At 46.4% G+C, this 14,972-nt stretch overlaps 2 protein-coding genes across 2 annotated transcripts; one reads left to right on the forward strand and one right to left on the reverse strand.

Annotated features, from left to right (window-relative positions):
- Window positions 1-427: 427 nt before the first annotated feature.
- Window positions 428-14,525, reverse strand: LOC144487682 (uncharacterized). The gene is given in 2 exon segments (XM_078205764.1): window positions 428-1,712; window positions 13,254-14,525. Coding segments are annotated over 2 exon segments (1,944 nt in total). The 5' UTR covers window positions 14,502-14,525; the 3' UTR covers window positions 428-1,016.
- LOC144487684 (uncharacterized) lies at window positions 6,060-8,201 on the forward strand. Its single transcript, XM_078205767.1, has 2 exons — window positions 6,060-6,254; window positions 6,422-8,201. The coding sequence occupies exon 2, from the start codon at window positions 6,788-6,790 to the stop codon at window positions 7,673-7,675; it is 888 nt and encodes a 295-aa protein (XP_078061893.1). The 5' UTR covers window positions 6,060-6,254; window positions 6,422-6,787; the 3' UTR covers window positions 7,676-8,201.
- Window positions 14,526-14,972: the final 447 nt, after the last annotated feature.

Raw genomic sequence — 14,972 nt, forward strand, 5'->3', positions numbered from 1 at the left:
TTCACTCCATCTCACCATGAATTTAGGCTTGCTATTTTTCACATGTAACACATCACATCTGCACACTCACTCCGGTATCCCAAAATCATGTCACACATTCTTAACTCTCAGATGTGCTGATGAAAAGATCAAAGTGAGTGTCTGTCTTTCTTATCTCCCCCTGTTATGGTGCTGATATTTCATGTAGTGGCCGGGCTTTCAAACAAAGTTCATGGACAAAGTTGTAAATATCTCCCAGAGAAAGTGATCAACTTATTCATCCCATCCCATTCCAGACTTTCACTAGACTGTAGGTGGATACCAGATTGATATATTCCATTCAACCACTCGCAAGGTGAGTTATTCCAATTTCTTTATTGTCCACAATATATTCACAATATCTTTAAAACAGAAATTAAACATTCCCATTTGATTTCAGGTATTAACACATTCTGTTAGTTTGTTCTTTATTGTCGATGTCAGGCTGGGGTTGTTCTCCTTGGAGCAAAGGAGGTTGAGGAGAGATTTGATAGAGGTGGACAAGCTTCTGACAGGTTTAGATAAGGTGGACAAAGAAAAGCTGTTCCCATTAGTTGATGAGACAAGGACGAGGGGGACACAGATTTAAGGTTCTGGATCAGAGGCGTGGAGGGGAGGGGGGGCGGATGTGAGGAAGAATATTTTGAAGCAGTGAATGGTAATGACCTGGAACTCGCTGCCTATGAGGGAGGAGGAAGTGGAGACAACAAACAATTACAAAGGAAATTGGATGGGCATTGGGGGGTTTCAAACAGAAATGCTGACTAAATATCTCTGACCTTCCTCACATCCTGTCACTCTGTGATCCTTGTGAAATTTGAAACCAGGTATTCGCAACAAGACTCAAAGAGCATCAGCCCACTGGAGGCTGAGACCGGCCAGTCCAGCAGAAAGAAACCCTCTGACCCTTCCCATTGACCAACTGTGAGAATGAACAAAATGCAGTCCTGGATGCAACTGAGAGCAGAAACAAGAACAGCAGAATCCAACCCCTGGAATCACTCGTGAACTTGCTGGTGTCTCAGCAGGTGGGATGAAACTCTGAATCCCTTCCCACACTGGGAGCAGGTGAACGGCCTCTCCCCAGTGTGAATTCGCTGGTGTGTCTGCAGGCTGGATAACTGAGTGAATCCCTTCCCACACTGGGAGCAGGTGAATGGCCTCTCCCCAGTGTGAACTCGCTGGTGTGTCTGCAGGGTGGATAACTGAGTGAATCCCTTCCCACACTGAGAGCAGGTGAACGGTCTCTCCCCAGTGTGAACTCGCTGGTGTGTCTGCAGGTTAGATGAACAAGTGAATCCCTTCCCACACTGAGAGCAGGTGAACGGCCTCTCTCCAATGTGAACTCGCTGGTGTCTCTGCAGGCTGGATAACTGAATGAATCCCTTCCCACACTGAGAGCAGGTGAATGGCCTCTCCTCAGTGTGAACTCGCTGGTGTGTCTGCAGGTGGGATGACTGAGTGAATCCCTTCCCACATTGAGAGCAGGTGAATGGCCTCTCCCCTGTGTGAACTCGCTCGTGTGTCTGCAGGCTGGATAACTGAATGAATCCCTTCTCACACTGAAAGCAGATGAACGGCCTCTCCCCAGTGTGGCTGCGCCAATGAGCTGCCAGCAGACATGGGTATCTGTATCCCTTCCCACAGTCCACACATTTCCATGGTTTCTCCATGGTGCAGGTGTCCTTACCTCTCTCTTGGGTGGACAATTAGTTGAAACTTCGTCCACACACAGAACAAGATTACAGTCTCTACCCGCTGTGAATGGTGTGATATTTATTCAGACTGTGTAATTGGTTTAAGCTCTTTAGTCAGTGCAATGGAACACTCTCACTCGAGTGTGGCAGTGTGTCGATGCTTTTTCACTCACACTGACATTTCAAATCTTTTCAAATTGACCGACTGGACAATCATTTCTCCTTCTGGATTCAAAGTCTGATGATATTGAGGTCCCAAGGAATATGATTCTGTCGCGTCTAGACGTGATGTTTGAGATTTCAGCCTGTGATTCCTCTTTCGATATCCTGTAAAATGAGTTTACAAAAGTCATCAGTGTCAGTACAGGATAGAAATTCAGAACAGACAATTTCTATGGAACATTCTTTCCTCTCTCATTCCCCAAAAGCTGGAAATCTCCATCCCACACACTCTCTCCCCATTCTCAGCAGGTCTGGCAGCATCTGGATGGAGAGAAAAGAACTGATGTTTCAGAGCTTTGACAAAGGGTCATTTAGACAAGAAACATCAGCTCTTTTCTCTCCTTACAGATGCTGCCAGACCTGCTGAGATTTTCCAGCATTTTCTCTCTTGGTTTCAGATTCCAGCATCCGCAGTAATTTGCTTTTATAAGGCTGCAGATACCTCCTCCCAAGTAACATGCGTGTGCCCAAGACATCATCACTTGTTTCCCTTATTTCTTTAGCACCCATGGTGCTCTCCGCAGTAAACACAGAGGAGAAGTATTCATTAAAAATCTCACCCATCTCCTGTGGCTCCACACACAGATGGCCATACTGATTTTTAAGGGGATCTATTCTCTCTCTAGCCACCCTTTTACTCTTAATATATCTATAGAACCTCTTGGAATTGTCTTTAATCTTACCTGCCAGATCCATATCATACCCTCTTTTTGTCCTCCTGATTTCCCTCCTCAGTATTTTCTTACACTTTTTATAGTCAGAGTGATTCACTTGTCCCCGATTTCCTAAACCCAATGTATGCTTCCTTCTTTTACCTGACCAGAGCCTCAATGTCCCTTGTCTGCCAAAGATCCTTAAATTTACCATTCTTTCCCTGCATCTTAACAGGAATATACTGCCCCTGGATTCTTGATATCACACTTTTAAAACCTCCCATTTGCCAGTCATTCCTTTCCCTTCAAACAAACTCACCTAATCGACATCTGCTCGATCCTGCCTAATGCCCACAAAAGTGGCCCTGTTCCAGTTTAGGGCCTTGACCTGTGGACCTGTCCTATCTTTTTCCAGAACTATTTGGAAACTATTGGTGCTCCCAATAGTGCTCCCTGACTGACACTTCAGTCACTTGCTCCACCTCATTTCTTAACTGTCTAACAGAAAGTGAGTCCAGGAATTGATAATGAAAAATAAGGAGCTGGGAGATGAATTGAACAAGTATTTTGCCTCGGTGTTCACAATAGAGGATACAGTTAAAACTCAGAAACAGCTGGAAATCAGAAAACAGAAGTGTGGGATGAACTCTGAAAAAGCACAATTCCCAGGGAAGTGGTCCTCAGCAAACTGTTGGAGCTGTGGGCTGATGAGTCCTCGGGTCCTGCTGGGCTTCATTCTCGGGTCTGAACAGAGTGAGATAGTTGATGTGTTGTTCAATTTTCTAAAATTCCCCATCGGGAATTGGATAAAGGGAAACCGGTGGATGCGCTGTACTTAGATTTCCAGAAGACATTTGATGAGGTGCCACATCAAAGGTTATTGCAGCAAATAAAAATTCATGCTGTGGGGATGACATATTGGCGTGGATAGAAGATTGGCTAACAGCAAACAGTGGGCAGAAATGGATCATTTTCTGGTTTGAGAGAGAGAGAAACCTGAGCCAACCTTTCCAGAGCCTGCAGCCTCCCTGGATTCACTTCCTTTCCCTTCAGTTGCTGCAAGTCCCCAATTTCCCCCAGAATGAGAAAATAAATGGAAAGGGGGAGAAAAGAAAGTGTTTTACTCACAGATGTTGGCGACAGGGGGAAGTTTGAGTCTGTCTGAAGATCAATCTTCATTCACACAAAGCCCATGCTCTGATTGGCTGGAAGACCAGAGTCCTTCCGGTCCTCCAACTCTTCCCATTGGTCAATACCTCAGCATGAAGATCAGAGGGTGGGTTCTCCCCCGCACATGCACAACTTCCCCTCTCCGTCGCACACTATTCTGACTTGTACTGAAAGAACAGAAATTTATTTCATATAAATACTGGGAAGACTGAACCCATTGTGTTCAGTCCCCACTACAAACTCCACTCCCTCGCCAACAACTTTATCTCTCCTCCTGGCAACTGTCTGAGGCTGAACCAGGCTGTTCACAACCAGGGTGAAATAGTTCATCCCAAGATGAGCTTCCAGCCACATGTCCACATCATCATCAAGACCACCTTCATTCATAGAAGCATTGATAGTAATTAATTAATAACAATGAATAATAAAATACAGTGTAGAAGGAGGACATTCAGCCCATCGAGCCTGCACTGACAACAATCCCATCCAGGCCCTATCCACATATTTACCTGTTAATCTCCCTGATACCAAGTGGCAATTTATCATGGCCAAATTATCATGGCAATTATCATGGCCAGGGGCGGCGCGGTAGCACAGTGGTTAGCACTGCTGCTTCACAGCTCCAGGGACCTGGGTTCGATTCCCGCTTGGGTCACTGTCTGTGTGGAGTTTGCACATTCTCCTCGTGTTTACGTGGGTTTCCTCCGGGTGCTCCGGTTTCCTCCCACAGCCAAAGATGTGCAGATTCGGTTGATTGGCCATGCTAAAATTGCCCCTTAGTGTCCTGGGATGCGTAGATTAGAGGGATTAGCGGGTAGAATATGTAGGGATATGGGGGTAGGGCCTGGGTGGGATTGTGGTCGGTGCAGACTCGATGGGCTGAATGGCCTCTTTCTGTACTGTAGGGTTTCTATGATTTCTATGAATCCGTCTAACCGGCACATCTTTGGACTGTGGAAGGAAACCTGAACACCCGGAGGAAACCCACACAGACATGGGGAGAATGTAGAAACTCTGCACAGACAGCGACCCGAGGCTGGAATTGAACCCGGGTCCCTGGCGCTGTTAGGCAGCTGCACTAACCACTGTGCCACCGAGTCACATGTCAGTGACATCGCCCGACTCCAGCCCAGTCTCAGCTCATCTGGAACCCTCACCCATTCCATTGTGACGTCACTCTCTCCCTCCCGTTCCATTGTGACGTCACACCCTCACCCATTCCATTGTGACGTCACACCCTCACCCATTCCATTGTGATGTCACACCCTCACCCATTCCATTGTGACGTCACACCCTCACCCATTCCATTGTGACGTCACACCCTCACCCATTCCATTGTGACGTCACACCCTCACCCATTCCATTGTGACGTCACACCCTCACCCATTCCATTGTGACGTCACACCCTCACCCATTCCATTGTGACGTCAGGGCTTCACTCTCCGATCACAATCCCTGCCGGCCTCCCACATGCAGCCTCAATGGCGGCAGTCAGCCCGGGTCTAACACTACAAGCTGCCGCTCCATTTGGTACAAAGGCGGGGACCGGGAAGTTCATTTCCGGGGTTTGGGTTTGAACAACATGTTTACAAAGTCTCTCCACCCACCCGCCACATTTATCATTCCCCGCACGCCGCCCTCTACCTCGGATTGATCTCGCTTCCGAGTTAAAACCGTCTGTCCGTCGCCATTACCCTCACTGCGCATGCTTCAGGTCCCGCCCCTCATTCACTCCGATTGGTGGGAGGACCAGCCGCTCCCACTCGGTCCTCCAGCCCCGCCCCCTCTTCCTATTGGCCCGGAGCTGCCGTCAATCAGTCCCCGGGCATTGTGATGTGGTGCATGCGCAGTGTCATTGCTGTCCTTGGCGCTTGTTTGTCCCGGAGAAGCGGAGTCAGCGTTAGGCGGTGGCTGGGAGGATTTGGAAACACTTTGTGGATCCGCAAACCCTTCAGAATCATTGTCAGCTCCCTGGTTTGCAGCTGCGGGGCTTCTCCCTCCCTCCCTCCCGGGAACAGGCCCAGGTTAACGGCCCCATCCTGGCTCAGCCACTGGAGGATGGTTCACATCAGAGGATGGGGGAGGGGGACAATAAATAAGAGGTTACACTTTGGCCTCAAATCAATGAGGACTCTGATCTCTGGGAAGGAAGGAAACCCTGGGAGGTGGGCGGGGAGGATTCACAAACACCCGCTGGAGGCCCCAACACCCCCAATAAGACCCATTGGTTTTATTGTCAGTCTGCAGACAGCAGCTGAAGAACTGAACCCAGTAAGAGTTTGAACAACACCAGGTTAAAGTCCAACAGGTTTATTTGGTAGCAAACACCATTAGCTACCATTAGGTGTTTGCTACCAAATAAATCTGTTGGACTTTAACCTGGTGTTAAAACTCTTACTGTGTTCACCCCAGTCCAACGCCGGCATCTCCACATCAGAACTGAACCCAGACAGAGGAGAGGGAGGGAGCAAACTGGGAGTGGAGAAAAGAAATGGTGAGATGGGTTTGGATTTCAGCCCAGGGAGGAGGGAGAGTTTGTGGGACAGGAATTTATTGATTTGGGGAACAAGAGAGGAAGAAATGTTCCAGAGAATTAGAATTGCCTGTTCAAAATTTCTATCCTGGACTGACAGTGATTAATTTTGTAAACTCCTTTTACAGGTGAGGTGAAGAAACATCACATCAAAATCAGACAGAGTCTCGATTCACTTGGACTTAAATATCCTCAGACTTTGAACGTGGAAGGAGAAATGTTTGTCTTCTGTCTGGAGGAGAAGATTTCAAACATCAGTGTGACTGAAAAAGCACCAAGATACACGCACACCCGAGTGAGAGTGTTTCAGTGAGTTGACTGTGGAAAGAGCTTTATCCAGTTACGCAGCCTTAAAAAACATCACACCATTCACAGCAAGGAGAAACTGTACACGTGTTCTGTGTGTGGATGAGGCTTCAACTGATCGTTTAACCTGGAGAAACATAAGGACACCAGTATCATGGAGAAACCGTGGAAATGTGGGGACTGTGGGAATGGATTCAGTTACCCTTCTCTGCTGGAAAACCATCGGCGCAGTCACACTGGTGAGAGACCGTTCACCTGCTCTGTCTGTGGGGAGGGATTCATTCAGTCATCGGGCCTTTGGTCTCACCAGAGAATTCACACTGAGGAAAAGCCATTCACCTGCACCTCCTGTGGGAAGAGGTTCAGGCATTCTTCAGCACTCACTGTGCACCAACACACTCACACCGGGGAGAGACCATTCACCTGCTCCGTGTGTGGGAAGGGATTCACTCAGTCATTCCACCTGCTGTCACACCAGTGAGTTCATACTGGGGAGAGGCCGTTCACCTGCTCCGACTGGGAAGGGATTCACTGGGTCATCCCACTTACTGTCACACCAGCGAGTTCACATTGAGGACAAACCATTCAGCTGCCCTGACTGTGGACAGAGTTTCAGACAAGCATCCTCCCTCATTGCACACCAGCGAATTCACACTGGGGAGAGACCGTTTACTTGCTTTGTGTGTGGCAAGGGATTCACAGTTTTACCCAGTCTGCTGAGACACCAGAAAATTCACACTGAAGAGAAGCCATTCAGCTGCACTGACTGTGGAAAGAATTTCAGGCAGTCATCCAACCTCACTGCTCACCGACGCACTCACACTGCAGAAAGACCATTCACATGCTCCGTGTGCGGGAAGGGATTCAATCGGCCATCCAACCTCTCTGCTCACCAGCGAGTTCACACAGGGGAGAGGCCATTCACTTGCTCCGTGTGTGGGAAGGGATTCGCAAAGTCTTTCAACCTGCTGGCTCACCAACGCACTCACACTAAGAGGCCATTCAACTGCTCTGTGTGTGGGAAGGGATTCACTCAGTCACAATGGCTCCTTAGACATCAACAAGTTCACAAGTGACTGCAGGGGTTGGATTCTGCTGTTTTTGCTGCTGTTCAGTATTGACAGTCTGACAATATTTTATTTCTGCTGATGTGAACAAACCCTATAACTAGTTGGAATTTAATATTCTGGAAATGTCACTGATTTTCGGGGCTGCAATGTCACTTTTTAAAAGCAACACCTGTGATCTTCCCTCTTAACTGAAGAACTCTCACAGGAACCTGTTGAGAATAAAATTAAGAACTTTTGCTTCAATTCTAATTTGATCTTTGGGGCAAAATCTACAACTCATTCTCTGAAAGATCCATCTGCAGGGCACAAAGTATTTATTTTCAATGCTTGTATTGAGATTTTCTGGAAAGCTGCTCTTTGATTTTTAAGGGCTATTTTTTGGTTTCCAGGGCATCGTTTTCCATTCTCAGTAACTCCTTTATTAGTGATGTAGTCACGTAGTAACATTACCTTTTGTGTTTCTGTTAGTTTACTTCTTTGAATAAGATAGCACAAATACTGAAGACTGTGTATATATTAAATCTTTTAAATTGGAATCTATGAATGATATTTTTTGTTAACTTATTTTAAAAATACTCCCATACTCTCTTTCCAAAATGAGAATTCTAACTATTTGACACAAGGTAACTGAATCAGATGTTTACTGGTTCAGACAGTGGAGCAGGAAAAATCTCTCCCGATTCTGATCTTCATTGTGTGTGGATTTACATTGATAACCCATCAATAACCTCACTACACCAGCTGAGATCCGCTCTGACCGGGGATTCTGTATGTTGTCTGTGAACGTTAAACTGCAAATCAAAGCAGTTTAGAATATGAACCTGGATGAATGGATCTCAATTTCTAATGTGACGACCCAAGTGATTGTAAGTACGTTCACAATATCTGTTTACTCAAATTCCTGAGCTGTAAACCCCACCTCCTGAGATATATAAAAATAATCAAGACTTGTTCAGCAGAATGGGGAAAGCTCTGCCGATGGTCGGATCATTCCTTTTGAGGCTCACACTGCTATGAAACTAGTTCTGTAGCAGGAAGACACAACTCCTCCACACATCACCGATAGGCTGCTGACTCAGGGAACTTCTTTTCTCAAAATAGGTGGCAAAGCTGTTCCTCCAGTTTGAGACTGTCTATGCAGATGTAGCAACATCAGGAGAGACAGAATCTGTGATTGGAGGAGATGGTCCTCACAGTTTCTGTCTCTCCCATGTACAGGATGATTTATTTTTTCCAGTAGTTCCTCCCAAGACAGAATTTCTGCGGGCCTTTTGGCAAGTCATGTTGCAGCTTTATAGAACCTCAGTTAGGCCGCACTTGGAATATAGTGTTCAATTCTGGTCGCCACACTACCAGAAAGATGTGGAGGCTTTGGAGAGGGTGGAGAGGGTACAGAAAAGATCTACCAGGATGTTGCCTGGCATGGAGGGCATGAGCTATGAGGAGAGGTTGGAGAAACTTGGTTTGTTCTCACTGGAACGACGCAGGTTGAGGGCGATCTGACAAAGTCTACAAGATTGTGAGGGGCTTGGGCAGATGGATAGAAGCTTATTCCCAGGGTGGAAGAGTCAATTACTCGGGGGGCATAGGTTTAAGGTGCGAGGGGCAAGGTTTAAAGGAGATGTACGAGGCAGAATTTTTACCCAGAGGGTGGTGGGTGCCTGGAACTCGCTGCCGGGGGAGGTAATGGAAGCAGATACAATAGTGAATTTTAAGGGGCGTCTTGACAAATACATGAATAGGATGTGAATGGAGGGATATGGTCCCCAGAAGGGTAGGGGGTTTTAGTTCAGTTAGGCAGCGTGGTTGGTGCAGGCTTGGAGGGCTAAAGGTTTTCCCGTGCTGTAATTTTCTTTGTTTTCTTTTGAGAGTGAATTCACCATCCACAGCCGTTCACTTTGAACCCTGGTTTGAAATATTCTCACTCTGGGTTTAAGGCTTCCTGGCGTAATACACAGATTTAGATCTTACCACCGAACAGCAATTCATATCCTCATCCCAGTCCCAGATTTAAATGTTGTTGTCCAAACTAGAAAACATATATAATTTGACTCTTTTTAAACCTGATTCACCACACCCTGCCACACTAACTACAACAGATTGTGTTTGGGACCAGTTGTTCTGTTAAAGTCTGTGTTGTTCTCAATGATGACAGTTTTAACCTCTCCATAACCTGTCCTAACCCTTCTGCCCTCCAGGGGGCTCTGTTTTTCTGATGGTGACATTCCCTGTTTACCCAGTCAGCCCTTGAATTGTTTGTGAATCCAGTCACATGTCGGTTAGACTGGATCAGGGCGGCAGATTTCCTTCCTTAAAGGGCATTACAGAACCAGATGTGTTTTTACAACAATTAATTCATGCTCATCAATATTTTTATTGAAACGTGGTGGGATTCAAACCCAGGTCCCAAAATCATCATAATAAATAGAGAAAATGCTGGATAAACTCAGCAGGTCGGTTCTTTTCAGAACTCCAGCATCTGCTGGATTTTGCTTTACCTCCAAATCATTCTCCTGGATTACTCCTGCTCTGACTCTAATTCCAGTTAGCTCAGACAACAAAAACAGGTTTCACAAAATCACAAACGTTTAAAAAAGGGGGTAGACAAAAGGCAGGTAACTATAGGCTGGTTAGCTTAACTTCTGTCGGAGGGAAAATGCTTGGATCTATCATCAGGGAAGAAATAGCGAGACATCTGGATATAAATTGTCCCATGGGTAAGACGCAGCATGGGTTCATGAAGGGCAGGTCATGTTTGACTAATTTGGTGGAATTCTTTGAGAACATTACATGTGCAGTGGACAATGGGGAACCTGTGGATGTGGTGTATCTGGATTTCCAGAAGGCATTTGACAAGGTGCCACACCAAAGACTGCTGCATAAGATAAAGGTGCACAGTGTTACGGGTAATGTATTAGCATGGATAGAGGATTGGTTCACTAACTGAAAGCAAAGAGTGGGGGTAAATGGGTGTTTTTCTGGTTGGCGATCAGTGACTAGTGGTGTGCCTCAGGGATCAGTGTTGGGACCTCAATTGTTTACGATTTACATAGATGATTTGGAGTTGGGGACCAAGTGTAGTGTGTCAAAATTCGCAGATGACACTAAGAGCAAAGTGTGCAGAGGACGCTGAAAGTCTGCAAAGGGATATAGATAATCTAAGTGAGTGGGCGAGGGTCTGGCAGATGGAGTACAATGTTGGTAAATGTGAGGTCATCCATTTTGGTAGGAATAACAGCAAAATTGACTATTATTTAAATGGGAAAAAATTGCAGCGTGCTACTGTGCAGAGGCCAAGCTGATTGGAGGAGGGAAAGCAATTCCTCCTCCAAGACTTGATCTCATTTGCATCTTAGCCAAAAGGCCGAGATACTGCTTTTAAAAATTGCTTCATATGAAACATATGAAGCTTCAATGTAACCTAATGACCTCAAACAAACCTCTGCAAGACGTGCCGGATCATTGACACGGATGCCATCATCTCACGTGAGAACACCATCTACCAGGTACACGGTACCTACTCTTGCAACTCGGTCAACATTGTCTACCTGATACGCTGCAGGAAAGGATGTCCCGAGGCATGGTACATTGGGGAAACCATACAGACGCTATGACAACGGATGAATGAACACCGCTCGACAATCACCAGGCAAGACTGTTCTCTTCCTGTGGGGGAGCACTTCAGCAGTCACGGGCATTCAGCCTGGGATCTTCAGGTAAGCGTTCTCCAAGGCGGCCTTCACGACACAGGACAGCGCAGACTGTGGCACCAAGTTCAAGACTCCTTCATGAATCATCCTCTTGGCCTCTTGCCTGTCAACTGTCCATGAGAATCTTATAGGTTTCAGAATGTTCACTGCTCATTCTTCCAGACCTAATGAGTATAGGTGCAACCTTTCCCCAAAAGACAACGAGTTGGATTCTGTGGGATCACTTCCCCAAAACTGGAGAATCCCCCCCTGAGGTCAGAGGACCCCCCGGCCTGCTACGATTCCTGTGGTGGGTGGGATGGGAGAATTCTCCCCTACACCTTCACAACCTTTCCTCAAAAGCCAACACCTTCATCTTAGGAATGGGCCTGGTGAACTTTCTCTGAACTCATTCCAATGAAAGCATGTCATTCCATAAGTAGGGAGACCAAAACCGTACACAGTATTCCAGCTGCTATGTCAGCAATGTCCTGTGTAGGTGCAGCAAGTTCCCTTTTTCAAACTCCACCCCCTTGCAGTAAAGTCCAACACTCCATTTGCCGCCTTCTTTACTTGCTGTACCTTCATCCTATTTTTTCACGATTCATGTACAAGGACACCCAGATTCCTCTCTACGGCAGTATTCTTCAGTTTCTGTATATTTAAACAATTTTTTGCTTCTCTATTCTTCCTGCCAAAGCGGAAAAGCTCCCACTTTCCCGCACTATACTCCATCTGCCATTTTTCTGTCCATTCAGGTAACTTATCTGTGTCCGTTACAGATTTTTTGTAATAACCTCACAGCTTGCTTTTCTACCTATCTTTGTATCATCAATTCTGGCTTCATCCAAGTCATTGATCAAGGTGGCTGTTTTTCTCTCTCTCAGTTGTGGGTGATATTTGTCTCTATTCTCCTGGAAACTGAATGAATCTTGTTCCAAACTGGGTTCAATATCAGACATTTCAGGGAGTCTGGAATCATTCGCCCCTGAACCTACACTGGTAAAACCCCAGGCAGTTCCTCAGTAAGGGTTTTTCTGGTTCCTCACCATATATTAGTCAGGATACTGAAACCCAGCTTTTTTACAGTCCACTCCTGGAGGTCCCACTCCCTGAGCCGACAAAATTCAGCAGTGTCAGTGCTGAAGTTTCACAGTGGGAGTGATTCCCAGAGTAACTGTCAATCAGATCACCATTGATGTCCAGGTTTGTGTAGTTTTAGTTATCCTGATGTCTAACACACACACATCAATAAAACAGGGAATTCCTGCAAACAAACTGCAGCTTCTTCTCTATCTGGAGATCCAATGTTTGTCGAATAATTGTCCCAGCGGTTAACAGGCTCCTGTGAACTCATCCAACTCGTATTTTAATACTGACTTTAACAAATATATTTTAAACAGGTTTATTTTAAATGAGTTAAAACCAGCCTTAAAATGGTAGATATAGAATAATAACCAGAGTAATTTTCAGGCTGGAAACTTTAACCTGCTGTTTCACTTTGATTTAGGAGCAGATCCCAGTTTTACACCAATCTCTGATTCATGTATCCAGCATTCACCGTCATTCTAAAAGCAGAAGTTGCTGCAAAATCTCAGTACGTCTGACAGAATCTGTAAAGACAGGAACAGTTAATGTTTCCAGTTGAATGTGACTCTTCTTCAGTGTCAAAACATTAGCTCTGTTTCTCTCTCCAGAGATGCTGTCAGACCTGCTGAGTTTTTACAGCACTTCTTGTTTTTATTTACGAGTTCAGGACTCAGACAAGACAATCCACAATACAAATCTTACAACTGGGCCAGGGTTTATTAACATCAGCAGAAACAGACACCAATGAAAATGGTTGGGACCTCGATGTGATTAACAGCAAAATTCAGTCCTTGCAGTCACTCGTGAACATGATGGTGTTTCAGCAGGTGAGGTGACTGAGTGAATCCCTTCCCACACACGGAGCAGGTGAATGGCCTGTCCCCAGTGTGAATTCGCTGGTGCTTTACCAGGTTGGATGATTGACTGAATCCCTTGCCACAATCAGAGGAGGTGACAGGTCTCTCCCCAGCATGAACTCGCTGGTGTCTCAGCAGTTTGGATGAATCAATAAATCCCTTCCCACAACTGGAGCAAGTGAATGGCCTCTCTCCAGTGTGACTTGGCTGGTGTTTTAGCAGGTTGAATGACTGAGTAAATCCCTTCCCACACTCGGAGCAGATAAATGGCCTCTCCCTATTATGAATTCTCTGGTGTTTCAGCAGGTCGGATGAATCAGTGAATCCCTTCCCACAATCAGAGCATTCTCCCCATTGACCAACTGTGAGAATGAACAAAATGCAGTCCTGGATGTAATTGAGAGCAGAAACAGTAACAGCAGAATCCAACCCCTGGAATCATTCGTGAACTCGTTGGTGTCTCAGCAGGCTGGATGAAAGACTGAATCTCTTCTCACACACAGAGCAGGTGAACGGCTTCTCTCCAGTGTGAACTCGCTGGTGTCTCAGCAGGCTGGATAATCGAGTGAATCTCTTCTCACATTGAGAGCAGGTGAACGGCCTCTCCCCAGTGTGAACTTGCTGGTGTCTCAGCAGGCGGGATGAATCACAGAATCCCTTCCCACACTGAGAGCAGGTGAATGGCCTCTCCCCAGTGTGAACTCGCTCGTGTGCCCGCAGGCTGGATGACCGAGTGAATCCCTCCCCACACTGAGAACACGTGAACGGCCTCTCCCCAGTATGAACTCGCTCGTGTGTCCGCAGGCTGGATGACCGAGTGAATCCCTTCCCACACTGAGAGCAGGTGAACGGCCTCTCCCCAGTGTGAACTCGCTGGTGCCTCCGCAGGTAGGATGAAGAAGTGAATCCCTCCCCACACTGAGAGCAGGTGAACGGCCTCTCCCCAGTGTGAACTCGCTGGTGCCTCCGCAGGTAGGATGAAGAAGTGAATCCCTCCCCACACTGAGAGCAGGTGAACGGCCTCTCCCCAGTGTGAGCTCGCTGGTGTCTCTGCAGGTTGAATGACTGAGTGAATCCCTTCCCACACTGAGAGCACGTGAATGGTCTCTCCCCAGTGTGGCTGCGCCGATGAGCTTCCAGCTCAGTTGGGTATCTGTATCTCTTCCCACAGTCCGCACATTTCCATGGTTTCTCCATGGTGCAGGTGTCCTTGCCTCTCTCTTGGGTGGACAATCAGTTGAAGCCTCGTCCACACACAGAACACGGGTACAGTCTCTCCCTGCTGTGAATGGTGTGATAGTTATTCAGGCTGTGTAACTGGTTAAAGCTCTTTAGTCCGTGCACTGGAACACCCTCACTCGAGTGTGGCAGTGTGTTGGTGCTTTTCCAGTCACACTGATGTTTGAAATCTTTTCAAATCAACAGACTGGACAACAATTTCTCTTTCTAGATTCAAAGGACGATGATATTCAGCTCCCAAGGAATATGACTATGTCAGATCTCGACGTGACGTTTGAGATTTCGGCCTGTGATTCCTCTTTCAATATCCTGTAAAACAAGTTTACAAAAGTCATCATTGTCAGGACAGGATAGAAATTCAGAAAAGACAATTCTAGTTTCTATGGAACATTCTTTCCTCTCCCATTCCTCAAAAGCTGTAAATCTCCA

Source organism: Mustelus asterias, unplaced genomic scaffold (genome assembly GCF_964213995.1).
Source record: "Mustelus asterias unplaced genomic scaffold, sMusAst1.hap1.1 HAP1_SCAFFOLD_974, whole genome shotgun sequence".
NCBI classification, from domain to species: domain Eukaryota; kingdom Metazoa; phylum Chordata; class Chondrichthyes; order Carcharhiniformes; family Triakidae; genus Mustelus; species Mustelus asterias.

Excerpts from the sequence above, each read along its gene's own strand:
- LOC144487684 (XM_078205767.1), top strand. The coding sequence starts at position 6,788 with ATGGATTCAGTTACCCTTCTCTGCTGGAAAACCATCGGCGCAGTCACA.